We start from the raw sequence: 27,613 nt of genomic DNA, 5'->3' as shown, positions 1-27,613 counted from the left end.
GTACTTAATGACCAAGCCAATGTTTACAATTCTGACCACTGTCACTTTATGAAGTTATTGCTCTAGAATTTATCCCACTGACTCTGAGATTGTGTTTTTTTTCGTGACATATCATGTTAGTGGTAAAATGTCTTCAATATAACTTGTGTTTATTTATGAAAAAAAAACTAATTTGGCAAAAATTTTGATAATTTAGCAATTTTCAAACTTTTAATTTGTCCCCTTATGGACCGGAGCTTTTTTCGATTTTCGTTTTTCACTCCCCTTCTTTCCAGAGCCATAACTTTTTTTTTTTTTTTAATTTTTCCGTCAGTATGGCCATGTGAGGGCTTATTTTTTGTGGAACAAGTTGTACTTTTGAATGACACCATTGGTTATACCATGTCATGTACTCGAAAACGAGAAAAAAACTCCAAGTGCGGTGAAATTGCAAAAATAGTGCAATCCCACACTTGTTTTTTGTTTGGCTTTTTTGCTAGGTTTGCTAAATGCTAAAACTGACCTGCCATTTTAATTCTCCAGGTCATTACGGGTTCATAGACATGTCTAGGTTCTCTTTTATCTAAGTGGTGAAAAAAAATTCCAAAGTTTGCTTAAAAAAATGCTCAATTTTCCGAGACACGTAGCGTCTCCATTTTTCGTGATCTTGGTCTGGGTGAGGGCTTATTTTTTTGCGTGCCGGGCTGATATTTTTAATGATACCACTTTTGTGCAGATACGTTCTTGTGATCGCCCGTTATTGCATTTTAATGCAATGTCGCGGCGACCAAAAAAATGTAATTCTGGCGTTTTTGATTTTTTTTTTTTTTTTTCTCGCTACGCCGTTTAGCGATCGGGTTAATCCTTTTTTTTTTTTTTTTTTTTATTGATAAATCAGGCGATTCTGAACATGGCGATACCAAGTATGTGTAGGTTTGATTTTTTTTTTTTTATTTTGATTGGGGCGAAAGGGGGGGGCGATTTAAACTTTTGTTTTAATTTTTTTAAATTTTTAAACACTTTTTTTTTTTTTTCTTTTGGCATTCTTCAATAGCCTCAGGAGGCTAGAAGCATTCCATACTTGATCGGCTCTGCTACATATAGGCGATGCTCAGATCGTCTATATATAGCAGAAATACAACACTGCTATGAGCGCCGACCACAGGGTGGAGCTCATAGCTATCCGCTGGCAACAACCATGGAGGTCTCTTGAGACCTCTGGTTGTCAAGGCAACACGTTGCTGACCCTAGATAACGTGACTGGGTCATCGACGCGCTCATTTCCAGCCGGGCACCGGAAGTACTAGTTAAATGCCCGCTGTCCGCTTTTGTCGCGATTCCGCCCCCGACTATTGCGAGCACATGTCAGCTGTTTATAACAGCTGACATGTCGCGGCTTTGAGGTGGGCTCACCGCCGGAGCCCACCTCAAAGTAGGGGATAATGACCACTGACGTACTATCCCGTCAGCAGATGGTAAGGGGTTAAATAAGAGAGTGGTATCACACAAAATAGTAAATAACATTTCTCACATGTCAACTTTACATCAGCACAATTTTGGAAACATTTTTTACTCGAATCAATAAGTTTACTCAGTTTTTCGTGGCAAAATTAGGTGCCTTGGCTCATACTCGGGTTGCGGTAAATTTTTTTTATTTTTTTTGTTATGATGTTATAAGGGTTAAAAGTTGACCGGCGATTTTCTCATTTTTCCAATAAAAATTACAAAACCATTTTTTTTAGGGACCACCTTACATTTGAAGTGAGTTTGGGGGTCAATATAACAGAAAATACCCAAAAGTGACCTCATTCTAAAAATTGCACCCTTCAAGGTGCGCAAACCCACATTCAAGAAGTTTATTAACCATTCAGGTGCTTCACGAGAACTAAAGCATTGTGGAAGTAAAAAATGAACATTTTACTTTTTTCTACAAAAAAATTGGTTTGGAAGCAACTTTTTTATTTTCACAAGGGTATCGAGAGAAAATGGACCACAAAATTTGTTGTGCAATTTCTCCTGAGTACGCCGATACCTCCTATGTGGGGGGAAAGCCACTGTTTAAGCACATGGCAGGGCTCAGAAGGGAGGGAGCACCATTTGGCTTTTTGTATGCAAAATTGGCTGGAATCAAAGGTAGCGCCATGTCGCGTTTGGAGACACCCTTTATGTACCTAAACAGTGGAACCCCCCAATTCTAACTCCAACCCTAATCCCAACACGCCCCCAACTTTAGCCCCAACTCCAACTTTAGCCCCAACCCTAATACTAATGGAAACATGGAAATAAATATATATTTTTTATTTTATTATTTTTACCTAACTAAGGGGGTAATAAAGGGGGGTTTGATTTACTATTTTTTATTTTGATCACTGTGATAGGGTCTATCACATTGATCACAAATGAACCAATAGGAAAAATTTGTTGCTAGTTGCCGGCCAGCAGATCTCAGCAGGTGCACTGCGCATGTGCCTGCCATTTTCTTCCCAGAAGAAGACGCCGCTGGCCGGGGGACATCACAGGGGAATCCAGGAGGATCCAGGGACACCGGAGGTACCAGGGAAGGATCGGGGGACCCCATTTCTCTCTCCTCTGATGTGCGATCACATCAAAGGAGAGAGAAATTAAATGGTAAATCGGATTTTTTTTTTTTGGTCTGTTGTTCCGTTAACAGCGATTGCAACATTGTGGTCGGTAAAAACCGACCTGAATCATGTGCCCGAATCGGTAGAAGAGACCCTGGAGAAATTCAGACACTGAGGGCGCTATGCCCTTATTTCTAAGTGCTGTTAAAAAGTGGCGCTGAGGAATAAGTATCCTTAACTACTGCCGTTAAAAGGCGTATCGGCGGTCGTTAAGGGGTTAATGGTCTTGTTGTGGAAAAATGTTTTATTCTCTTTATGGTAATGATTTCTTCCAGGCTCCAGGGTGTGCTGTCACTGGGAGAAATCCCTGCCTATTGTCTTCGTTATAATATCACCACTGTCCCACGCACATCAGTTATGGTCTCGGAATCATGTGCCCTGCACGTGCTCAGTAGTACATACCTCTTCCTCCCTTCTATGGGCACTATATTCAGGGATCTGCGCAGGAGCCGGCAACTTTCGCTCCAGTGACCTCCGGTGTGTACGCCGTAAAGGTGATCCCCACTTCCTCCCTGCATAGTCATTGCCATGTACACACGGTTCCTAGCGATGACTATGCAGGGAGCAAGCGGGGAGAGCATCTTATCGGCGCTCACACCGGAGGTCACAGCGACTCTCCGGCGCTTGTGCAGAAGATCACTGAATACAGTACCCATAGAAGGGAGGATGAGGTATGTAGTTCTGATTGAGTGCAGGACGCAGGTTTCCGGGGTCATAACTGACATGAATGGGAGGGGTGTAGTATTGTAATAAGGAAAGGAGGCAGGCATTTCTTCCAGGCACTGCACGCTCCGTAACCTGGGGGAAATCATTAACATAAAGACAGAATATATCATTTCTCCACAACAAGACCATTAATATGAGGCATACAAGTAGGGCTGATAACTACCAGACCTGTTTTCAATCAAGAAATCGCTTAAATGGAACTTGCCTGACAAAGTGAAGTAGACCTAAAGATCCTCAAAAGCTAGACATCATTCTGTGATCCAAAGAAATTCTGGAACAAATGAAAAACAAAGTAATTGAGATCTATCAGTCTGGAAAAGGTTATAAAGCTATTTCTAAAGCTTTGGGACTCCAGCGAACAACAGTGAGAACCATTGTCCACAAATGGCAAAAACATGGAACAGTGGTTAACCTTCCCAGGAGTGGCCGGCTGACAAAAATTACCCCAAGAGCTCAGCGGCGACTCATCCAAGAAGTCACAAAAGACTCCACAACAACATCCAAAGAACTGCAGACCTCACTTGTCTCAGTCAAGGTCAGTATTCATGACTCCACCATAAGAAAATAGACTGTTCAAAAATGGCCTGCATTGCAGAGTTCCAGGATGAAAACCACTGCTGAGCGATAAGAACATAAAGGCTCGTCTCAGTTTTGACAGAAAACATCTTGATGATCCCCAAGACTTTTGATAGAATACTCTGTGGACTGGCAGGCAAAAGTTGAACTTTTTGTAAGGTGTATGTCCCATTACATCTGGTGTAGATGTAGCACAGCATTTCAGAAAAGGAACATCATACTAACAGTAAAATATGGTGGTGGTAGTGTGATGGTCTGGGACTGTTTTGCTGTTCGAGGGCTTGGAATTATATAGAACCATGAATTCTGCTGTCTATCAAAAAATCCTGAAGGAGAATGTGTGGCCATCAATTCGTGACCTCAAGCTGAAGCACATTTGGTTATGCAGCAGGACGGTAATCCAAAACACACCAGCAAGTCGACCTCTGGATGGCTTAAGAAAAACAAAATTAAGACTTTGGAGTGGCCTAGTCAAAGTCCTGACCTTGATCCGATTGAGATACTGTGGCATGACCTTTAAAAGGGCAGTTCATGCTCGAAAACTCTCCAATGTAGCTGAATTACAACAATTCTGCAAATATGAGGCGGTCTAAATTCCTTCAGAGCGTTGTAAAAGACTCATTTTCAGTTATCACAAACACTTGATTGCAGTTGTTGTTGCTACGGGTGGCCCAACCAGTTATTAGATTTAGGATCCAGTCGCTTTTTTACACAGGGCCCTGTAGTTTTGGATTTCTTTTTCCCATATTAATTAAAACCTTCATTTAAAAACTGCATTTTGTGTTTACTTGTGTTTTCTTTGTCTAATAATTAAATTTGTTTGGTGATCTGAAACATTTAAGTGTGACAAACATGCAAAAGAATAGGAAATCATTAATGGGGCAACCACTTTTCCACAACTGTAAGCTGCAACAACTGATTGTATATCTTTTATTCTTAGGTCCCCTGTACCTCACAGGGGCCACTCTCTGAACTGTTACTTTGGGTAGAAATTCTCCCTTAAGCCTTGTTCAGCATTTAGAGTAAGTTCAGTTTTTTTTTTTTTTATGCAGCAGAAAAGCTGCAGAAAAAAGTATGTTTTCTTTGTTTTTTTTTTCCTCTGCGGTTTTTGCATGCTAGATTTGTCTATTGTGCATGCTGATAAAGTTTAATGTCGGGAAAAAAATAAAAAGTCCTTTTTCTATAGAATCAGGTTTTGGAACAAAAAACGCAGCAAAACCTGATACCTGCATTTTTTTTTTTTTTTTGTGCATTTTTTTTTCACAACACATTCATCTCAATGGGTGAAAAACGCTGAAAAAAACCGCACCAAAAACTCAGTGACGTGTTCCATTATGCAAAAAAAAACATGCGAAGCACATAATCCTGATGACTAAAAACCAAGACGTGTGCACGAGGTTTCTGAAATCTCATAGACTTTGCTGGTTCTGTAAAACGCAGCTGAAAATTTGCGTTAAAAAGCATTAAAAAATGCTGCAAAAATGCCTAGTGTGAAATTAGTTGAAGCGCATATTTTATATCGGTATTTGTAAGCCAATATCTGGAGTGGAACAATTAGAGGAAAAGTATATTCGAAACACGTGCACCACTTCTGCATTATTCCCTCCTGGTTTTTGTTTACAAATACTGATGGAAAATGCTGACCAAATAAGGTTTTAACAAAACTTTTTTCTGAAGGGCTCTGCTTTTATGACCTACATTATGCTTCCTATAGTGAACATGTGGCTTCTCTTGGCTCAGCTCTCTTTCACTTGCAAGTCTGTCCCTACATACAATAAACATTAAATTGCATTACTGCACTAGAAATATGAAAAAGTGAGAATACTTAGCGCATAAAGTGGCCAATTCATGTGTACCTGGAAGCCACGTTAAGGCGATTCTCGTTTCCAGGACCTAACGCCAATCCTCTCTTAGCCAGTCTACATTTCTTCTGGGAACCTAATGTGAATCCTCTCCTAGACTAAAGTCTAAATCTCAATGGAGGGGTATGACGATGTTGCAATTAAAAACGCCTAAGGGGCAGAGTGCTCAGTCAGAAGGCTAATACAACTGTCAAAAAAGCACCTGTTCAGACCTGATTTGTGTTTGGATGTGACGATCAGTTTTTTGATAGTTGTATACAGTTGTATAGTTCTTAACCTCTGTATGATCAAAATTGAGCATAAATAGATTGGAATCTGGCTAATATATTTCTCTGTTCCTCCAGATAAAGAAGCAGCAGCAGGAACTAATGCAGTACTTGGAATCCCATAATATCACTTGTGAAATAGTGGATATCACCATGTCAGAGGAACAGAAGCAGTGGATGTACAAAAACATCCCTAAGGATAAGTGGCCTGAGCATGGCAACCCCCTACCTCCTCAGATATTTAATGGTGAAACTTATTGTGGGGTAAGTATTCTCTATTTTTACTCCTATAGTTGGTGTGTAAATGAAAAAAAGCTTTAATTACACTGTTGTACATATTTCTTAATGATTTTGAGCTCCTTAATTTAAACTCAGAGTTTTCCTTTTTATGTTAAATAGCTACTATATAATTGTCTGTCTTGGAAATCCCACTTCGCTGATTGGTCGCGGCAGTTAGGCCGCGACCAATCAGCGACAGTTGCTTAGTCGTCGTGGCAATACGGCTGCATTGCTTATTGTACAGGCACATTACAGCTGTTAAAGGCATCACTGCTGCGTCGCTCATTACCCAGGCACAGTCCTGTACATATTCTGGAGTACAATACATTAGGTAATTAGTTAACAGTAGAACAGTGACTTCAGCTCTGGGTGTAACTTGCATACAATACATTAGGTGACAGCAGAAAAGTGAATGCAGCTCTGGGTGTAACTGGAGTACAATACATTAGGTAAGATCTAAACAGTGACTGCAGCTCTGGCTGTAACAGGAGTATAATACCTTAGGTAAGAACAGAACGGTGACTGCAGCTCTGGGTGTAACTGGACTACAATACGTTAGGTAAAAGCAGAACAGTAACTGCATCTCTGGGATTAACTGGAGTACAATACATTAGGTAACAGCAGAACAGTGACTGCAGCTCTGGCTGTAACTGGAGTACAATACATTAGGTAACAGCAGAACAGTGACTGCAGCTCCGGGTGTGACAGGAGTATAATACACTAGATGGTGGCACGATTCTATCACATCGGGTATTCTAGAGTCTGTTAAAATAAAAAATAGTTATATACTCACCTACCGACGACCCCCGGACTCTGTCCCTCCTCTCACCACGCTCCCGGCATCTTCCGGTCCCAGTAATGCTTAGCGAGAAGGGCCGGAGATGATGTCACTCTCGCAAGAGCGCGACGTCATTAGCGGTGTTTTGCGCGAAGCATTACTGGGACCGGAAGATGCCTGGAGCGTGGTGAGAGGAGAGAAAGAGTCCGGGGGTCGTCGGGAGGGGAGTATATCACTATTTTTTATTTTAACAGAGACTCTAGAATACCCGATGCGATAGAATCAGGCCACCATCTAGTAATTAATAGCAACAAAATTCTAAGAACTGAGTTCATAGTATGGCAGTAAGTAAGGCCCTATGCCTAATGGTAAAAGGGCCAGAGTAGTAAAGGGAGATATTGTTCAAAATCCGTTATATCTTCTTTGTGCGTCTACATATAATTAATGTATAAAAGTTTCAGTACTTCTCAACAATTCAAATACCGTATTTTTCGGACTGTAAGATGCATCGTGCACCTAGGTTTTAGAATAGGAAATTAGGAAAAAAACTAACAAAAAATGTGGTCAATTCTGTACTTAATATCCACTATCCTGGTAAATATGGTCCCCTCATCCTCATACACATGGCCCCTCATCCCTATCCTGGTATGCATGGCTCCCTCATCCCCATCCTAATATGCATGCCTCATCATCCCTATCCTGGTATACATGGCCCCCTCATCCATATCCTGGTAAGAATGGTCACCCTCATCCCTATAATGGTATGCAGGGTCCCCATCCTTAACCTGGTATGCATGGCCCCATACTTATCCTGGACTTGGCATGCATGGGCCCCATCCCGGTCCTGGCATGCATGGGCCCCATCAGAAAAGATTAAAACAAAAACAAAAAAACTCTTTGCACTTGCCTTCTTCCACTCCCTCGCAGTGTCCTGCTGCGGTGCCAGCAACTGCTTTATGCTTGTAAGCAGCACATGGCAGGGACGTGATGCGCTGCTCACAAGCAGAGCACAGCGTCTGGAGTACTCACCGGGACTGTTCACCGCAAAGAGCTATGAGTATTCATTGCTCTTCAGTAGTGCGCAGTGTCAGCCACCGGCTTCCTTCTGCTACCGGCGATTACGTGTGCCAATACTTAAGAGAAATGAATATTCAGAAGTGAGTATTCCGGACGCTGTGCTCTGCTTGTGCGCAGTGCATGATGTCTCTGCCATGCGCTACTTAGGCTACTTTCACACCAGCGTCGTGTGACGGCCGTCGCCCTGCGTCGGGGCGACGAACCGTCGCACGTTGTGAAAGTTGTGCAAAACGGGGGCAGCGGATGCAGTTTTACAACGCATCTGCTGCCCCATTGTAATGTCCGGGGAGGAGGGGGCGGAGTTTCGGCCACGCATGCGCCGTCGAAAATGGCGGATACGACTCACAAAAAAAGTTACATGTAACGTTTTTCTGTGCGTCGCGGCCGCCAAAACACGACGCATCCGTCGCACGACGGATGCGACGTGTGGCAATGCGTCACTAATGTACGTCTATGGAGAAAAAACGCATCCTGCGGGCAACTTTGCAGGATGCGTTTTTTCTTCAAAAAGACGCATTGCGACGTGCTTCGCACAACGCTAGTGTGAAAGTAGCCTAACAAACATAAAGCAGCTGCTGGCATCGGAGCAGGAGACTGCAAGGGAACGGAAGAAGGTAAGTGTAATGGTTTTTTTTTGTTTTTTTTTTATCTTTTCTGATGGGGCTATGCATACCAGGAATGGGATGGGGCCAATCATACCAAGATAAGGATGGGTCCATGCATACCAGGATAAGGATGGGGCTAATCGTACCAGGGTAAAGATGGAACCAATCATACCAGAATAAGGATGGGACCAATCATACCAGGATGCCAAAAAGAAATGAAAATTCACTGCCCTCCATGCCCATTGGTGTGGAATGCAGTGAATATTCATTTTTCTTTAGCAGCGGGCGCAGGAGTTAGCTGCAGCCGCCAGCTTCTGCCTTTGTGACCCGCTGCGCCGCCGAAACCGCTCCCCCATCACAGCCAGAGCCAGTACATCTGGACTATAAGACGTTACCCCCCCAATTTCCTCCATATTTTGGGAGGAAAAAAGTGCGTCTTATAGTCCGAAAAATATGGTAAAGAAAACATGTCTAAACACTATTGTGAATTATAAACAGTTACCGCAATTACAGTACAGAGTTTGTTCCTCATTCAGTAGCAACTTTTTTTTTTTTTTTTTTTTGCTTGTCTCTTGTACTCCTGCATCAGATCATCTCTTACAATTATCCAACAGTAATCTGCAAGCATTGATGGATTACATTTTCCTTTTATCTTTTCTCTATAGCTGCAATATCTTGGTGAAAATGCACCGTTCTCGTTGCTCACTCATTGCTCCACTGTTTGGTGGAAAGAGTGTCTAGATGCGAATTTAAGAAATTAATCTTTAAAGACTTGTTGCAACCAAGATACTTGATCTTATGAATCTGAGGTCCAATAAAGACTCCTTTTAAATTTGCTTCGGTCAACCTTGGAACTTTATCAATGAGATGCTTAAATTCTTTTGCATTTTTATCCATTGCCTTTACAAAGTTCTTCATTAGGCTCAACCTGATATGCAATGGTGTCAACAAAATCTTATGTAGGTCAACAAGTGGTGGATGCAAGACATTGTTACTCCCTGGCTGAAGTGAATGTCAGAGAGGTCAGTCTCTTATTGTAGTGATATTCTCTTGCATGACTATCTCACTCTCACAGAAATCAGCAGTACTTAGTGAATCCACCCTAGAGGCCAAGTAAGAGAGCAACCACCTTTTAATCACTACAGAGGGGCCACAAATTTGGGCGGCGTTCAGGCACCTCAACAGCTGTTTCATGTTGTCATAGGTTTCTTTCATGTGGACTGCATAACCACCTGGAATTGAAGGTAGCGCATTGCCATTATGCAGCAAGACGGATTTTAGGCTTGTTTTGGACAAATCGACAAAGAGCCTTCATTCTTCTTGATTATGACTTAACTTCAGAGCTTCCATAAAACTGTTCATGTTGTTGCATGCCACAACATATACCCACATGAAGAAGTATTGGACAAAACTTTAGCACGGTTGCCGAACAAAGAAATCCGAACATCGGCCACTAGGAGATTCCACTGCTGCAGCATGGAACTGAAGAGCTCAGCCTTTTATTTTTGACAGACTCAAATCTCTAACTAGATCATTCAGTTCACTTGGTGTTTATAAGGTGTGGTTCAGTTGAGGTTCCTGACATAGTCTTGGTTGTGAGAGGAAGATGCTTCATGACACCAGTGTCCTCGTCTTCCTCGCTTGACTCAGCAGAAAATTTTTCTGGTGCTTTTGAAACTGGCAGTTCTTCTGTATGTAGAAAATGAAAAAGTCAGCTCACCTTGTATATAGGCTCTTTCACATACACCCGCAAGGAGAAATGCTTAGCAGTCAGTCCAGAGCATTCCACAAGCGAAGTATAATCCAGCGGGGGATCAGTGGTTAAAATCCAAAATTTATTAATCCATAAAAATGCCATGATTAAGACGTTGTCGAAAAGCGTTTGCTGATGCTACATGTGTGCTATGTTGATGTGTGCTTATATATATTTATAACATTTTGGTACACCAAGTGGAAATTTTTATGGATTAATACATTTTGGATAGTAACCAGTGATTCTCCGCTGGATTATACTTCGTTTGTGTTCTTCTGTATTTGGTACTGGGTTTATTGCAAATGAATGTTTGGATACTGTAAAGTCCACTACTTCTTCCTTGAAACTCCTTTCCTAATGGGAGACACCATGCAGAAATGGCAAATGTTAAGGGGGTTTTACACTAAGCGATATCGCTAGCAATATCGCTAAAACGTCACTGGTTTTGTGACGTTATAGCGATATTGCTAGCGATATCGCTATGTGTGATACTTACCAGCGACCGGCTCCCCCGCTGTCCATCGCTGATCGCGCGAGAATGTCCGGCTCCATTTCTCGTCGGGCACTTCCTGCTGAGACTTCCTGCTGTGACGACGAGCGACGCGTGGAGGCGGGCGGGAGGACATCTGGATCGCTGTGTGTGAATAGTAAGTATCGTGTGCTGCGTCGCTGCTGCATCGCTGTGAGATCTTTCTGTATGAAAGCTCACTAGCGATCATTTAGCGATGCACCAGCGATCCTGACCGGGTCGGATCGCTGGTCGGATCGCTGGTGCATCGCTAAATGTAAAAGGGCCTTTAGTGTGATCGGCTGGCTCTTTCCAGCTCATTGGGACTGCAAAATGCTTAGATTACATCTTCCCATGCAAGTACTGGGTAAAATGTGATGTGCATATATGTGGAGCCCAACTCTTGTCCTAATCTCCTATTCTGCAGCCAAAATACAGGTTTTAGGTTTACATTATAATGGTAGTCAAGTTGCACCTTTGTGACGACAAAGTGATTTCTCTACGTATATAGCAAAAAGTATCCTCTCATTTTAATGCAAGAATGAGGCAAATCTTAAAAAAAACAAAAAAAAAAAAAAAAAAAAAAAACTATACCTTACACAGAGAGTATTTATAAAAGTAGGTGATGCAACTGTAATTAGGATTATGTCATCAAAGCAGAGTTGGCGATTTTTGATTGCTCACCATAGGATAGAATGCTGTTGGCTCAATGGACTAACTAGAAGACATAATAGAGTAGCTGCTAATAATGCAATAATAATGATGAAATGGTAAAGACAAAATTTTTCTATAAGCTTCCACGAAAAATGTCATATGTAATTACAAGCTCCTCTGGATCTTGAAAATTAGATTCAATCAGCAAATTTAAGCATCATATTTGTTTTTAGCACCATGAAATTAGGTAGCTTCAACTGTTTTCGTGTCTGAACTAATTTGGCTGGAGAACAGTATTATCATAATTATTTTGAGCAGTGCCTGAAGCAAACTTAGTTTTACACATCTCATGATAAATCTGTTACCACAGATTTAAAAAAAAAAACAAAAAACTGCACAACTAATCATTGGAAAATAATTAATATTTGCACTCCTTCATCTCCTTTTAATTGTGCCCTCTGGAATCTTTGGTCTGTATGTAACAAGCTTCCTTTCCTGCACAACTGCTTTCTGAACAACTCTATTAATCTGTTGGCCCTCAGCGAAACCTGGATTCAAGATTCTGACACTGTCTCCCCTGCTACCATCTTTTTTATGGTGGCTTACAATTCTCCCATTCCCCGAGACCCACAAACAGACTTGGTGGTGGAGTCGGCATACTCCTGTCCCCACAATGAACTTTCCAGGTCATCTACCCAGCTCCATCGCGGTCATTCCCTTCTTTTGAGGTCCACACCAGGCTCTTCCGTCCCCACTTCCTCAGAGTATCGGTCATATACCGGCCCCCAGTCTTACCCACCCAATTCCTTGACCACTTCTCAGCCTGGCTGCCACACTTCATGTCCTCAGAACTCTCGAGCCTTATCCTGGGAAACTTCAACATCCCCATTAACAGCCCTACTTCCACATCTGCATCCCAGCTTCTATCACTAACCACTTCTCTTGGTCTCTCACAACTCTCAACCTCCTAGAGACACACAGACGGTAACACCCTTGACCGGCTCTGTTCAATCTCCTACCTAGATAACACCACTTTCCCTCTCTCTCTGACCACAACATTCTCTCCTTCATGCTCACAAATCCTCGCCCACACTAGCACACTCCTACTTGCCACACATTCAGAAATCTAGGCCATTAACCCTCATAAACTTGCAGACTCCCTACTCTCATCATTGTCCCCAATCTCCTATTTTTCCTGTCCTGATCTGGCTGGACATCACTACAACAACACTCTCAGAAGCACCCTTGACGAAGTAGCTTCCCTCACCTGCAAAACCTCCAAGCACAGAGTAAAACAGCCCTGGCTCACATCGCAAACTCGACTTCTCCAGCGATACTCTAGGAGTGCTGAACGCTTACGGAGCAAAACTCGCACACCAGAAGACTTCATCCACTTCAAATTCATGTTAAGAACCTATAGTTCTGCCATTCACCTTGCCAAAAAGACCTACTTTACCACCCTGATCTCCTCACTATCCAACAACCCCAAAAAACTTTGACACCTTTCACTCACTCCTCAGGCCGAAAGCACAAGCCCCTATCACAGACATTTGTGCTGATGACCTGGCCTCCCACTTTATAGAGAAAATAGATAATATCTGTTAGGAAATCCACTCCCAGCCACCAAGTGCAGTGACTCCCATCCCTCCCTTCATTTCCCCTGGCTCACTCTCCACATTTGATCCCATCACAGAAAAAGTCGTCTCCAGGCTCCTCTCTTTTTCTTGTCCGACTATATGCACTACTGACCCCATTCCCTCACATCTCCTCCAGTGTGTCTCTCTCTCTCTCTCTCTCTCTCTCTCTCTCTCTCTCGTGTCGTCACAACTCTCCTAACTACAATCTTTAATCTGTCTCCTCGGGCATTTTCCCCTCCTCCTTCACTCACTCTATACTCCATTATTAAAGAAACCCGCTCTCGACCCATCATGCAAAAACTACAGACCAGTCTCCAATCTTCCCTTCATCTCTAAACTCTTGGAGCTTCTGGTTTGCTCCCGCCTTACCCATTACCTTTCCACTCACTCATTCCTAGACCCATCACAGTCCGCTTTCCGCCCCCTACATTCGACAGAAACTGCTCTCATCAGTGACCAATGACCTTCTGACAGCAAAATGTAACAGTGACCACTCTCTGCTCATTCTCCTCGACCTTTCTGCAGCTTTCGACACTGTTGACCACCATCTCCTACTCTCTAGGCTCCATTCACTAGGCATTAAGGACAGTGCTCTCTCCTGGTTCTCTTCCTATCTTTCTTACCGCTCCTTCAGCATCTTGTTCGCTGTCTCCACTTCATCTCCTCATCCTGTCGGGGTACCTCAGGGCTCAGTCCTTGGCCCCCTTCTCTTTTCTCTCTATACGGCCCCAATTGGATAGACCATTAGCAGAGCTTTCAGTACCATCTTTATGCTGATGACAAACAACTATACTCATCCCCTGACCTTACCCCCGCTGTACTACAGAATGCCAGTGACTGTCTGTCCGCAGTCTCCAACATCATGTTCGCTCTTTATCTGAAACTCAACTTTTCCAAAACTGAACTACTTCTACTCCCACTGTCTACCAACCTACCTAAATCTGACATTTCCCTCTCCGTGAGTGGCACCATAAAAACACCCCGGCAGCAGGTGCGCTGTCTGGGTGTTATGTTTGACACCAATCTCTCCTTCACCTCCCATATACAATCTCTTGCCGCTTAAACCTAAATAACATCTCTAAATAACATCTCTAGAATCCACCCTTTTCTCACCATAGAAACAACAAAAACCCTCACTGTCGCCCTGATCCACTCCCGCCTGGCCTACTGTAATGCTCTATTAATTGGCCTCCTCATCACTCGACTTTCCACTCTCCAATCCATACTTAATGCAGCAGCCAGGGTCATCCATCTGGCTAATGAGTACTCTGACACGTCCGCTCTTTGTCAGTCATTACACAGACTGTCCATTCATTATAGGATCCAATTCAAAGTACTAGTTCTCACCCACAAAGCTCTCCACGGTGCGGCACCCCATTACATCTCCTCCCTCAGCCTAGCCGATTGCTGCGCTCTGCAAACGACATCCAACTAACCTCTGCACTAATCCGTACCTCCCACTCCTGACTCCAAGACTTCTCCCGCGCTGCACCAATCCTCTGGAATACTCTACCCCAGGAAATTAGGACCAGCCACAACTTGCACAGTTTTAGGAGCTCCCTGAAAACACATTTGTTCAGCCTATCATGTTCCCTAATCAGTCATTTTATGTGTAAGTGTGCGTGGGTAGCCCAGTCACTATCCCCCACTACCTCAAGATGGCTGGACCATCATTGTAAATACATCACTGTAAATACACACCTGTACTTTGTATCTCCCCCATCTGATTGTAGATTTTAAGCTCTCACGAGCAGGGCCGTTTTATTTTGCTTTTATCACTGTATTATTGTTAAAGTTGTTACTTTTGATTGTTTTTGAAACGTTTAAATTGTAAACCGCTGCAGAATATGTTGGCGCTATATAAATAAAGATGATTATTATTTATTAATGTTATTGTTATTATTATTATTTGGCCGATTTTAAAAAAAATAATGTGGGGCTACGAAAGTTGTGAGCTAACTTGGATTCATACATAGACATGATACACATTAAAAACTACGGTATATAAGAGAAACCTTAGGGGGTTGTGTGTGTGTGTGTGTGTGTGTGTGTGTATATATATATATATATATATATATATATATATATATATACATACTCACTCACTCACTGGCCACTTTATTAGGTACACCATGCTAGTAACGGGTTGGACCCCCTTTTGCCTTCAGAACTGCCTCAATTCTTCGTGGCAGAGATTCAACAAGGTGCTGGAAGCATTCCTCAGAGATTTTGGACCATATTGACATGATGGCATCACACAGTTGGCGCAGATTTGTCGGCTGCACATCCCTGATGCGAATCTCCCGTTCCACCACATCCCAAAGATGCTCTATTGGATTGAGATCTGGTGACTGAGGAGGCCATTTGAGTACAGTGAACTCATTGTCATGTTCAAGAAACCAATCTGAGATGATTCGAGCTTTATGACATGGCGCATTATCCTGCTGAAAGTAGCCATCAGATGTTGGGTACATTGTGGTCATAAAGGGAAGGACATGGTCAGCAACAATACTCAGGTAGGCTGTGGCGTTGCAACGATGCTCAATTGGTACCAAGGGGCCCAAAGAGTGCCAAGAAAAAATTCCCCACACCATGACACCACCACCACCAGCCTGAACCGTTGATACAAGGCAGGATGGATCCATGCTTTCATGTTGTTTACGCCAAATTCTGACCCTACCATCCGAATGTCGCAGCAGAAATCGAGACTCATCAGACCAGGCAACGTTTTTCCAATCTTCTACTGTCCAATTTCGATGAGCTTGTGCAAATTGTAGCCTCAGTTTCCTGTTCTTAGCTGAGAGGAGTGGTACCCGGTGTGGTCTTCTGCTGCTGTAGCCCATCTGCCTCAAAGTTCGACGCACTGTGCGTTCAGAGATGCTCTTCTGCCTACCTTGGTTGTAACGGGTGGCAATTTGAGTCACTGTTGCCTTTCTATCAGCTCGAACCAGTCTGCCCATTCTCCTCTGGCATCAACAAGGCATTTCCGGCCACAGAACTGCCGCTCACTGGATTTTTTTTCTTTTTCGGACCATTCTCTGTAAACCCTAGAGATGGTTGTGCGTGAAAATCCCAGTAGATCAGCAGTTTCTGAAATACTCAGACCAGCCCTTCTGGCACCAACAATCATGCCACGTTCAAAGGCACTCAAATCACCTTTCTTCCCCATACTGATGCTCGGTTTGAACTGCAGGAGATTGTCTTGACCATGTCTACATGCCTAAATGCACTGAGTTGCCGCCATGTGATTGGCAGATTAGAAATTAAGTCTTAACACACAGTTGGACAGGTGTACCTAATAAAGTGGCCAGTGAGTGTATATATATATATATATATTATAATATAATATATAATATAATATAATATAATATAATATATATATATATATATATATATATATATATACACACACACACACACACACACACACACACACAGTGGGGGAAAAAAAGTATTTAGTCAGTCAGCAATAGTGCAAGTTCCACCACTTAAAAAGATGAGAGGCGTCTGTAATTTACATCATAGGTAGACCTCAACTATGGTAGACAAACTGAGAAAAAAAAATCCAGAAAATCACATTGTCTGTTTTTTTTTTTTTTCATTTTATTTGCATATTATGGTGGAAAATAAGTATTTGGTCAGAAACAAAATTTCATCTCAATACTTTGTGATATATCCTTTGTTGGCAATGACAGAGGTCAAACGTTTTCTGTAAGTCTTCACAAGGTTGCCACACACTGTTGTTGGTATGTTGGCCCATTCCTCCATGCAGATCTCCTCTAGAGCAGTGATGTTTTTGGCTTTTCGCTCGGCAACACGGACTTTCAACTCCCTCCAAAGGTTTTCTATAGGGTTGAGATCTGGAGACTGGCTAGGCCACTCCAGGACCTTGAAATGCTTCTTACGAAGCCACTCCTTCGTTGCCCTGGCGGTGTGCTTTGGATCATTGTCATGCTGAAAGACCCAGCCACGTTTCATCTTCAATGCCCTTGCTGATGGAAGGAGGTTTGCACTCAAAATCTCACGATACATGGCCCCATTCATTCTTTCATGTACCCAGATCAGTTGTCCTGGCCCCTTTGCAGAGAAACAGCCCCAAAGCATGATGTTTCCACCACCATGCTTTACAGTAGGTATGGTGTTTGATGGATGCAACTCAGTATTCTTTTTCCTCCAAACACCACAAGTTGTGTTTCTACCAAACAGTTCCAGTTTGGTCTCATCAGACCATAGGACATTCTCCCAAAACTCCTCTGGATCATCCAAATGCTCTCTAGCAAACTTCAGACGGGCCTGGACCTGTACAGGCTTAAGCAGTGGGACACGTCTGGCACTGCAGGATCTGAGTCCATGGTGGCGTAGTGTGTTACTTATGGTAGGCCTTGTTACATTGGTCCCAGCTCTCTGCAGTTCATTCACTAGGTCCCCCCGCGTGGTTCTGGGATTTTTGCTCACCGTTCTAGTGATCATTCTGACCCCACGGGGTGGGATTTTGCGTGGAGCACCAGATCGAGGGAGATTATCAGTGGTCTTGTATGTCTTCCATTTTCTAATTATTGCTCCCACAGTTGATTTCTTCACTCCAAGCTGGTTGGCTATTGCAGATTCAGTCTTCCCAGCCTGGTGCAGGGCTACAATTTTGTTTCTGGTGTCCTTTGACAGCTCTTTGGTCTTCACCATAGTGGAGTTTGGAGTCAGACTGTTTGAGGGTGTGCACAGGTGTCTTTTTATACTGATAACAAGTTTAAACAGGTGCCATTACTACAGGTAATGAGTGGAGGAAAGAGGAGACTCTTAAAGAAGAAGTTACAGGTCTGTGAGAGCCAGAAATCTTGATTGCTTGTTTCTGACTAAATACTTATTTTCCACCATAATATGCAAATAAAATGAAAAAAAAACAGACAATGTGTTTTTCTGGATTTTTTTTTTCTCAGTTTGTCTCCCATAGTTGAGGTCTACCTATGATGTAAATTACAGACGCCTCTCATCTTTTTAAGTGGTGGAACTTGCACTATTGCTGACTGACTAAATACTTTTTTTCCCCACTGTGTATATATATATATAAATTGTCTCCCGTTGTACCTGAGCGAGTAGAATTATATATATATATATATATATATATATATATATAATATGTGTGTGTATATATTATTAATATTACATGCATGTATTTCTACTCGCTCAGGTACAGCGGGAGACAATCAGGGGGCAGGTTTCTTTTAAAGTTCATGGGGTTTATTGCATCATAAACCCATAAAGCAGCACATAACAAAAGAGAGCCCTTTAGCTTAGGCAAAAAGAGAACACATGTCCATTACTTCAGACTCAGTCCTGGAGCCTCAGCACACAAGGGAGGCTTGGTCCTCCCTGCATACAGCTCTGGGTTTCAGGAGTAGTCTAGCTTATAAAGTTGTTTAACCAGCCAATGGATAGAATAATTAAAATATACCTTTTATTGATATTTTTAAAAATTAAAGTGCAAGGTGCTCAAGTAACGTTAAACACAACAAAGAAGAACGCATAAATGAAAAAAGCTAGTATTGCCCATCGTTTACTGAGTATCCCAATTATCAAGCATATTCATTGGGTATTTTAAATCAGTCCAGAACAACCAACCTTTTCAAAAGACATAAGAGTTTCTCAAAATAGTCTCTAGACTTAACATATCATAGCGTTGGCCGTTTTTATTGGAAACCGGTGTCATGCCATCAGTATGTTCCCAAATATGGCATACCCGTTTCCCTCTCCTCATCAGGAGTACTGTATACTACAGGGTACAATACTGCTATACAACATAAAACAGAACCACATAACCTCAGTTATTACGTTCGCTGCAGGTTCTATGACACATACATAGTATATCAGATAGAAATGTATCAAGTGTCCTATAAAAGATATAATCCCGCATACCCTCCTTATATATCAGCAACAAATCTGAATCCACCAAGTATGCATAAATATCTTAGATAGACCGTCTCTTATAAAATGAGACCATTATCTAGACACCAAGGTATTATATACAACACGAAACAATCTCACCCAATTAGCAGGGGCATTTTTTGATTGATTGCCATCTCCGTGACTAGTAGGCGCGACACCCCTTTCTCCCGACGCGTTTCGTCCTATCTCATCAGGGGAGTCCAGTGGGGTTCATCTGAATGGTGTATCACGCATGGCCGTTCTATACTTCATCCGACATTATGTGTACATACACTCATGCATGCCTCCTTTTAAATGTTGGCGCCGTGGCGTCTCGGGAAGCCGTCACTTCCGGTCCCTGATCCACCTCACATCCTGTGTTCGGGTCGCGCGTATCATCAGCGTGCTCGCTCAACAGAGCGCGTCACACGCTGAGAGCGCGTACCTCCAACTGGGCATGCGCACATAGCGCTGCCCCCTCCAAAGGGAAAATGATATATATACTTTATATTATTATATTGGCGTCATTTAATTGCGGCATCACACAGCCCCTGTTGCACTATATATGCGCCTATCATTACCATCCATACAGCAGCAAAATATCATCTTATGCTAATTGTGGGAGCCCCTCTAGAGATTTAATTATTGGAGATATTTATCATATTTTGAAATATCCCCTACTACGATCATGTGCAGGAATTCATATATATGGGATTAGTTCCATATTAAATCAAGGGTTTTAGTTAATACAACTGCAGAATCAACAGACTCCTTCAGAAATATATCAGTTATAGAAAAATAGGCAGTTATGAAATTATTGCTATGACAGTACCGACTCACTTTGACCAGATGGGCCTTATAACCACCGAATTTTGCCTAAATAAACAATATCTTCTTGTTTGATAACAAGGTCTTCCACCAGCTCAGGGGTACTGCGATGGGGAGCCCTTGTGCCCCTACGTATGCAAATTTGCTCCTGGGCTGGTGGGAGGAGAATATAGTGTTCAATGATACATTCACTGAATTCAGCGAGAAGATAGTGATGTGGGTACGTTACATAGACGACGTGTTCGTCATATGGAAAGGTACTGAGGTTGACTTTGGTCAGTTCGTTGGGGGACTAAATGACAATGAGATTGGTTTGCATTTTACCCATGAGGTTAATAAATGCAGTCTGACATTCCTAGACATCCTAGTCCAAAAGAATGAGAATGGTGAGCTCATGACAAAAAACTACCGTAAACCTACGGCTACAAATTCCCTCTTAAGATGGGAAAGTGGGCATCCCAACTCCCTTAAGAGAGGCATTCCGAAGGGACAATATCTTAGAATCCGTCGGAACTGCTCAAATACAGCCAATTATAAGGAACAGGCTGATTTAAGGCAAAGGTTTTTGGATAGAGGCTATCCTAAGAATGTGCTAACGGAAGCCTACCAAAACTCTCTGACAAAAAACAGAAGAGATCTATTGAGCCATGCACCTCCGAAACGGGAGGATAATATCTCTAGGTTCATAACGAAGTTTTCTAGTGGGGCTAAAGAGATACGTAAAATCTTAGAACGACACTGTGCAGTGTTGTGTATGGACTTGGATGTCAGGGATACAGTGGGCCCTACCCCTCAGGTCACCTTTCGTCGAGGTAGATCACTGAGGGATAGATTGGTCCACAGTCATTTTCAGAATCCGTGCAACCAGACATGGTTGGGGTCACCTCCACTGGGATGTCATAGATGTGGGAAATGCAAAGCTTGTGCTTCTATATCCCCGGGTAAAACCTTTAAAAGTAATAACACTGGAAAGGTGTACTCTGTCAGACAGTTTATTAATTGCCAAAGCACAGGAGTGGTGTATAAGGCAACATGTGAATGCGGCCTGGAATACGTAGGAAAGACCAGGAGAGAGTTTCGGAGGAGAGTAGGAGAACACATACGTGACATCAGTAATAAAAGAGACACGTCCATTGCTAACTACATAAATGGATACCATCAGGGTAACTCCAAGGCTATTACATTTATGGGTATTGACAAAATAAGACCACCTACACGTGGAGGCAATTGGGACCAGATGATCCTTCAAAAAGAAACAAAATGGATCTTCTGGTTACAAACTACATATCCAAAGGGTCTTAATGATCAACTATCCTTTGTATCTTTCATCTAGCAAAGGGATTAATAGGGTCAGCAGTGAGGGAAAGCCGACGTTGAGTGGGGACGCCATCTGCGCAGGTCTTAGGGTGCCAATCTCCGCGGTAGGTAGGGAGAGGTAGCCTAGGAACTGTTATAGGGAGAATATAGTGGCACCCCTTTCAGTTTTTCGGTGGTTATAAGGCCCATCTGGTCAAAGTGAGTCGGTACTGTCATAGCAATAATTTCATAACTGCCTATTTTTCTATAACTGATATATTTCTGAAGGAGTCTGTTGATTCTGCAGTTGTATTAACTAAAACCCTTGATTTAATATGGAACTAATCCCATATATATGAATTCCTGCACATGATCGTAGTAGGGGATATTTCAAAATATGATAAATATCTCCAAGAATTAAAACTCTAGAGGGGCTCCCACAATTAGCATGAGATGATATTTTGCTGTTGTATGGATGGTAATGATAGGCGCATATATAGTGCAACAGGGGCTGTGTGATGCCGCAATTAAATGACGCCAATATAATAATATAAAGTATATATATCATTTTCCCTTTGGAGGGGGCAGCGCTATGTGCTCATGCCCAGTTGGTGGTACGCACTCTCAGCGTGTGACGCGCTCTGTTGAGCGAGCACGCTGATGATGCGCGCGACCCGAACACAGGATGTGAGGTGGATCAGGGACCGGAAGTGACGGCTTCCCGAGACGCCACGGCGCCAACATTTAAAAGGAGGCATGCATGAGTGTATGTACACATAATGTCGGATGAAGTATAGAACGGCCATGCGTGATACACCATTCAGATGAACCCCACTGGACTCCCCTGATGAGATAGGACGAAACGCGTCTGGAGAAAGGGGTGTCGCGCCTACTAGTCACGGAGATGGCAATCAATCAAAAAATGCCCCTGCTAATTGGGTGAGATTGTTCCGTGTTGTATATAATACCTTGGTGTCTAGATATTGGTCTCATTTTATAAGAGACGGTCTATCTAAGATATTTATGCATACTTGGTGGATTCAGATTTGTTGCTGATATATAAGGAGGGTATGCGGGATTATATCTTTTATAGGACACTTGATACATTTCTATCTGATATACTATGTATGTGTCATAGAACCTGCAGCGAACGTAATAACTGAGGTTATGTGGTTCTGTTTTATGTTGTATAGCAGTATTGTACCCTGTAGTATACAGTACTCCTGATGAGGAGAGGGAAACGGGTATGCCATATTTGGGAACATACTGATGGCATGACACCGGTTTCCAATAAAAACGGCCAACGCTATGATATGTTAAGTCTAGAGACTATTTTGAGAAACTCTTATGTCTTTTGAAAAGGTTGGTTGTTCTGGACTGATTTAAAATACCCAATGAATATGCTTGATAATTGGGATACTCAGTAAACGATGGGCAATACTAGCTTTTTTCATTTATGCGTTCTTCTTTGTTGTGTTTAACGTTACTTGAGCACCTTGCACTTTAATTTTTAAAAATATCAATAAAAGGTATATTTTAATTATTCTATCCATTGGCTGGTTAAACAATTTGGGAAGTGGATATCCTAGTGCTGTATATATAGCTTATAAAGTTCTAGCCACACCCACAAACCCAGCAGCTGACTGGTCACGTGATTGTGACCTCACCACAGGTCCTTGCAAAACATCTGAAATAGAATGATAATTAGGGTTTACATTACAGAGCGCACCCATCTCTGAGCCACATACCTACCATCAACTATACAACCCTTAGCCATGCCACATACCTCCCCCCTCTGCCTAAAGCTGTGGGGCTTGGCACTTTTACCTACTAGACAAGGGATTCGTGAGAGGACATCGGCATTACCATGTAGCTTCCCGACCCTATGTTCTACATGGAAGCTGAAGTCTTGCAGGGCTAAGAACCAGCGGGTGACCCTAGCATTCTTACCACTTGTTTCCCTCAGCCATCTGAGTGGGACATGGTTGGATATTAACCTAAACTTCCTTCCCACCAGGTAGAACCTTATGGTATCCACAACCCATAGCCACGCCACTATATATTCTACCGTAAACAAACAACCTATACATGTTTGGTATCTACAAACTTGAAATGACCTTGAGAATCATAATGGCAGGTCAGTTTTAACATTTGGTGAACATAGTAAGAAAAAAAAGTTATGGAATTGCACTTTTTTTGGGGAATTTCCCCACACTTGGAGTTTTTTTCCCGTTTTCCAGTACACGATATGGTAAAACCAATGATGTTGTTCAAACTTGCACCTTGTCCCGCAAAAAACAAGCCTTCACATGGCCATATTTATTATTATTATTATTATTATTATTATTATTATTATTTTATATTCCATGGTGCTGTTGTACAGGAGAAAGGGTTACATACAAATTACTGAATCACTTACAGTAAACAAACTAACAATCACAGACTGATATAGAGGGGAGAGAGGACCCTGCCTTTTCGGGCTTACATTCTACAGGATGGTGGGGAAGGAGACAGTAGGTTGGGGGTTTGCAGCAGCTCCAGTGATGTTGAGGCGGTAGCTCCAGTAGTGGTGAGGAGGCAGCGGGGATCATTGCAGGCTGTAAGCTTTCCTGAAGAGATGGGTTTTCAGGTTCCGTATGAAGGATCCATTTGTGGTTGATAGTCGGACGTGTTGGGGTAAAGAATTCCAGAGGATGGGGGCTATTCGGGAGAAGTCTTGGAGGCGGTTGGGTGAGGAGCGAATAAGTGTCGAGGAGAGAAGGAGGTCTTGGGAGGACCGGAGATTACGTGAGGGCAGGTATCGGGAGATTAGTTAAGAGACATATGGGGGAGACAGGTTATAGATAGCCTTGTAGGTCAGTATTAGTAATTTGAATTGGATACGCTGAGGGAATGGGAGCCAGTGAAGAGATTTGCGGAGGGGTAGCAAGGAGAGAGATGAATTAGTCGGGCGGCAGAGTTAAGGATGGACTGGAGGGGTGCGAGGGTGTTAGCAGGGAGGCCACAGAAAAGGATGTTGCAATAGTCGAGGCAGGAGATGATGAGAGCATGTACAAGCATTTTATTAGAATGAGGGTTGAGGAAGGGACGAATTCTGGAAATATTTTTGAGCTGGAGGCGACAGGAGGTGGAGAGAGCTTGGATGTGCGGTTTGAAGGACAGGGCAGAGTCAAGGGTTACTCTGAGGCAGCGGACCTCTGGTACGGGGGAAAGCGTGATGTCGTCAGTTGTTATAGATAAGTCGTGTAAGGAAGATCTGTGAGATGGGGGAGAGATGATCAGTTCAGATTTGTCTACATTGAGTTTGAGGAAGCGAGAGGAGGGGGATATGGCTGATAGACACTCTGGAATTCTGGACAGCAGAGAGGTGACATCTGGGCCAGAGAGGTAGATCTTAGTATCATCGGCATAAAGGTGTTACTGGAATCCATGGGACTTTGAGTTGCCACAGGCCAATTGTATAGATTGAGAAGAGTAGGGGTCCTAGAACAGAGCCTTGGGGGACTCCAACAGAGAGGGTGGGAGTGGGAGACGCTGAACGTGTGGTTGGAAAGGTATGAGGAGATCCAGGATAGGGCGAGGTCTTTGATGCCAAAGGAGGAGAGGATCTGTAGTAGGAGGCAGTGGTCAACTGTGTCGAAAGCAGAGGACAGGTCTAGAAGGAGGAGTATAAAGTATTGTCCGTTAGCTTTGGCTGTAAGTAGGTCATTGGTAATTTTGGTCAGTGCTGTCTCAGTGGAATGATGGGGACGGAAAACAGATTGTAGATTGTCAAAGAGCAAGATGAAAGGTAGGCGGAAAGGTCAGCGTGGACATGCTGTTCCAGGAGTATTCCAGGAATATTGATGGAAAAATAAAGTTATGGCTCTGGGAAGCAGGGGAGCAAAAAGTAGAAACGCAAAAATGAAAATGGGCTGCAGCGTGAAGGGGTTAAACTCCAAAATGTGTGACTTTGGATATTTTATCGTAATAAATAATTCCTAAGTACATGCAAAATGGGTTCTGGGGGGGCGTGGCTATGTAGCGGCGGAGAGAGGACGCATTCAGGGAGAGCTCATATCCTGATATTTATCCAGTCAGCGGACTTGTGGTGCCGCGACATACCTGCCGGTATTGGACCCCCTGGACTGTGGAGCACCTCTGGACCCCCGCGGGAGGCCGAATCTCGGCGGGCTGATAGCGGTAAAGGCCGGGGCAGCCGGCTGGGCCTGCACGAGGCGGCAGCCATTTTCAGAAGCGCGCGCTTTGGCTGTGAGAGATGCGGCGCTGGCTCCCTCCTCGCAGCGCTGACAGGACGGTGAGCACACATCCTGTGGATCTGAAAGGGAGAAGCGGTGAGTGCTCTGGAAGATTGGGCCCCGCACTCCCCTCTGCTAAGTCGCCCAATTTGTCGGTGTTATTAATTTAGGGTCCTCTGGACCTATCCCTGACTGCTGTCTCTGTGGGCACTGCGGATCCATCCCCAGCCATAAGGCCCCTCGGTTACTTCTCAGAGCCGAATTTTATCCTCCTGTGTGGCCCTTCCGCTCTGTGCTGCCCTTGTTATCATATTATAGCACTGCTGTGCTCATAACTTGGACCTGGGAATCCCCTGGATATACCATTTCTGTTACCCGGCGGTGCCATATTGCTATTGAAAATGAACCGTTCCAAGGGGGCAGGAGCAGCCGAAAAATTGAAAGAGTTTGCTAGACCTGACCATTCTGATACTACACGGTCCCTCAGAAATAACCCCTCACAGACTCATTTAAAAACCGTCCCTCTGAGGGTGAAGAGGAGAGTGAGCAGGAGGAATTAACCCTGAAGCAATCATCTGAGCAACTGATGCAGGACATCTCTTTAACTAGGACATCGCTGACAGGGAAAATAGAGGACGTGTATACCGAGGTGGGGCCTCTTCGACAAGATATGCAGGCCATGAGAGGGCGCATTACGGAGGTGGACACAAGGGTGTCCAAGGTAGAGGACACCATCGCACCCATGGAAGCCAAGCTTACGAAAGCGTCGGGCTCAGTGAACGCATGGAGGCAAAAAGCAGATGACCTGGAGAATAGAATGCGTCGGAATAATATCCGAGTTATTGATCTGCCGGAATGCTCGGAAGGTCAACATCCGGAACAGTTTCTAGGAGATTGGCTCAAAACTTCTCTGGGAGATGAATTCTCCCCAACATTTGCTGTGGAAAGGGCTCATAGGGTCCCTACAAGACCTCTTCCTCCTGTAGCCCCACCTAGACCTTTTTTGGCGCGTCTCCTCAATTGCAGGGACAGGGATGCGATTTTACGTCTGGCTCGACAAAAAAGTCCCATCCAGTTCAGCAATGCCACGATCTCAATTTTGCCGGATTTTTCCATGGAACTTCAGAAACAACGAGCACAATTCATGTAAATCAAGAAGCGGCTCCAGGAGAGGAATGTCGTGTACTCAATGATCTATCCGGCCAGGCTCCGGATCTATCTGGCCAGGCTCCGGGTGGTCCACAAGTGGTGTTCTACATTTTTTATGGATCCAGCGGAGGCGGCTGAGTGTTTGCGGTCCCACAAAGGGTCTGCTGCGAAGGAATCCTAATGTTTCTACTGTTAATCAGAATTCTTTTTATTGATGGTTTGATTGGAGCTTTTTCCACAGACGTCCGGATTACCAACAATACCGGACACTGAGCTGAGTGATGGTATCCCCGTGTCTATTTCGTGATGGGAGAGCAGGACTTTGCTCCCGTATTGTTTTTTTTTTCCACTTTGATGTTTTTTATAGTGGTTTTATTTGTTTTCTAGGTATAATTTGCAGCCAACAGCAATTTCAGTTTGTGTGGTGTCTCTAAATTTTACTCAGGCAGTGATGTAGGACATATCCAGCGGAGTAAATCTGGGGTCTGAGATGATATGTACGACATGGAATGTGAGAGGTATAAAAACCCCCTGGAAAAAGATCAAAGTTTTCTCGCAGATTAGACATTACCGCCCTCACATTGTGGCCTTGGTGGAGACGCTTCTGACCAGGGATACAGCCCGCTGCGTGCAGAAGCCTTGGGTGCAATGGTCTGTTCATGCATTCCATACTAGTTACTCGAGAGGGGTTTCACTGTTGGTACACAGAGATGTTCGATGGGAAGCCAGGGAGACCCGGAGGGATCCTGAGGGTCGTTTTATCTTCGTATATGCATCAATAAATATCAGGAAATATGTGATTTTGTGTGTTTATAATTTGCCCCCGGCTAATATGTCCATT

General features: G+C 43.4%; 1 protein-coding gene across 1 annotated transcript in view; it reads left to right on the top strand.

The window, feature by feature from the left end:
• Positions 1-27,613, top strand: part of SH3BGRL2 (SH3 domain binding glutamate rich protein like 2) — a 104,367-nt gene that overhangs the window by 49,886 nt on the left and 26,868 nt on the right. Inside the window, exon 2 of the mRNA XM_073589690.1 lies at positions 6,130-6,315. Coding sequence (XP_073445791.1) covers positions 6,130-6,315 — 186 coding nt within the window. The remainder of the gene's footprint in view (positions 1-6,129; positions 6,316-27,613) is intronic.

This window comes from Dendrobates tinctorius, unplaced genomic scaffold (genome assembly GCF_039654945.1).
Source record: "Dendrobates tinctorius isolate UK_male_01 unplaced genomic scaffold, ASM3965494v1 ptg000111l, whole genome shotgun sequence".
NCBI classification, from domain to species: domain Eukaryota; kingdom Metazoa; phylum Chordata; class Amphibia; order Anura; family Dendrobatidae; genus Dendrobates; species Dendrobates tinctorius.
Note: the sequence above shows the minus strand (reverse complement) of the source record. Positions and strands in the feature narration are given on the sequence as shown.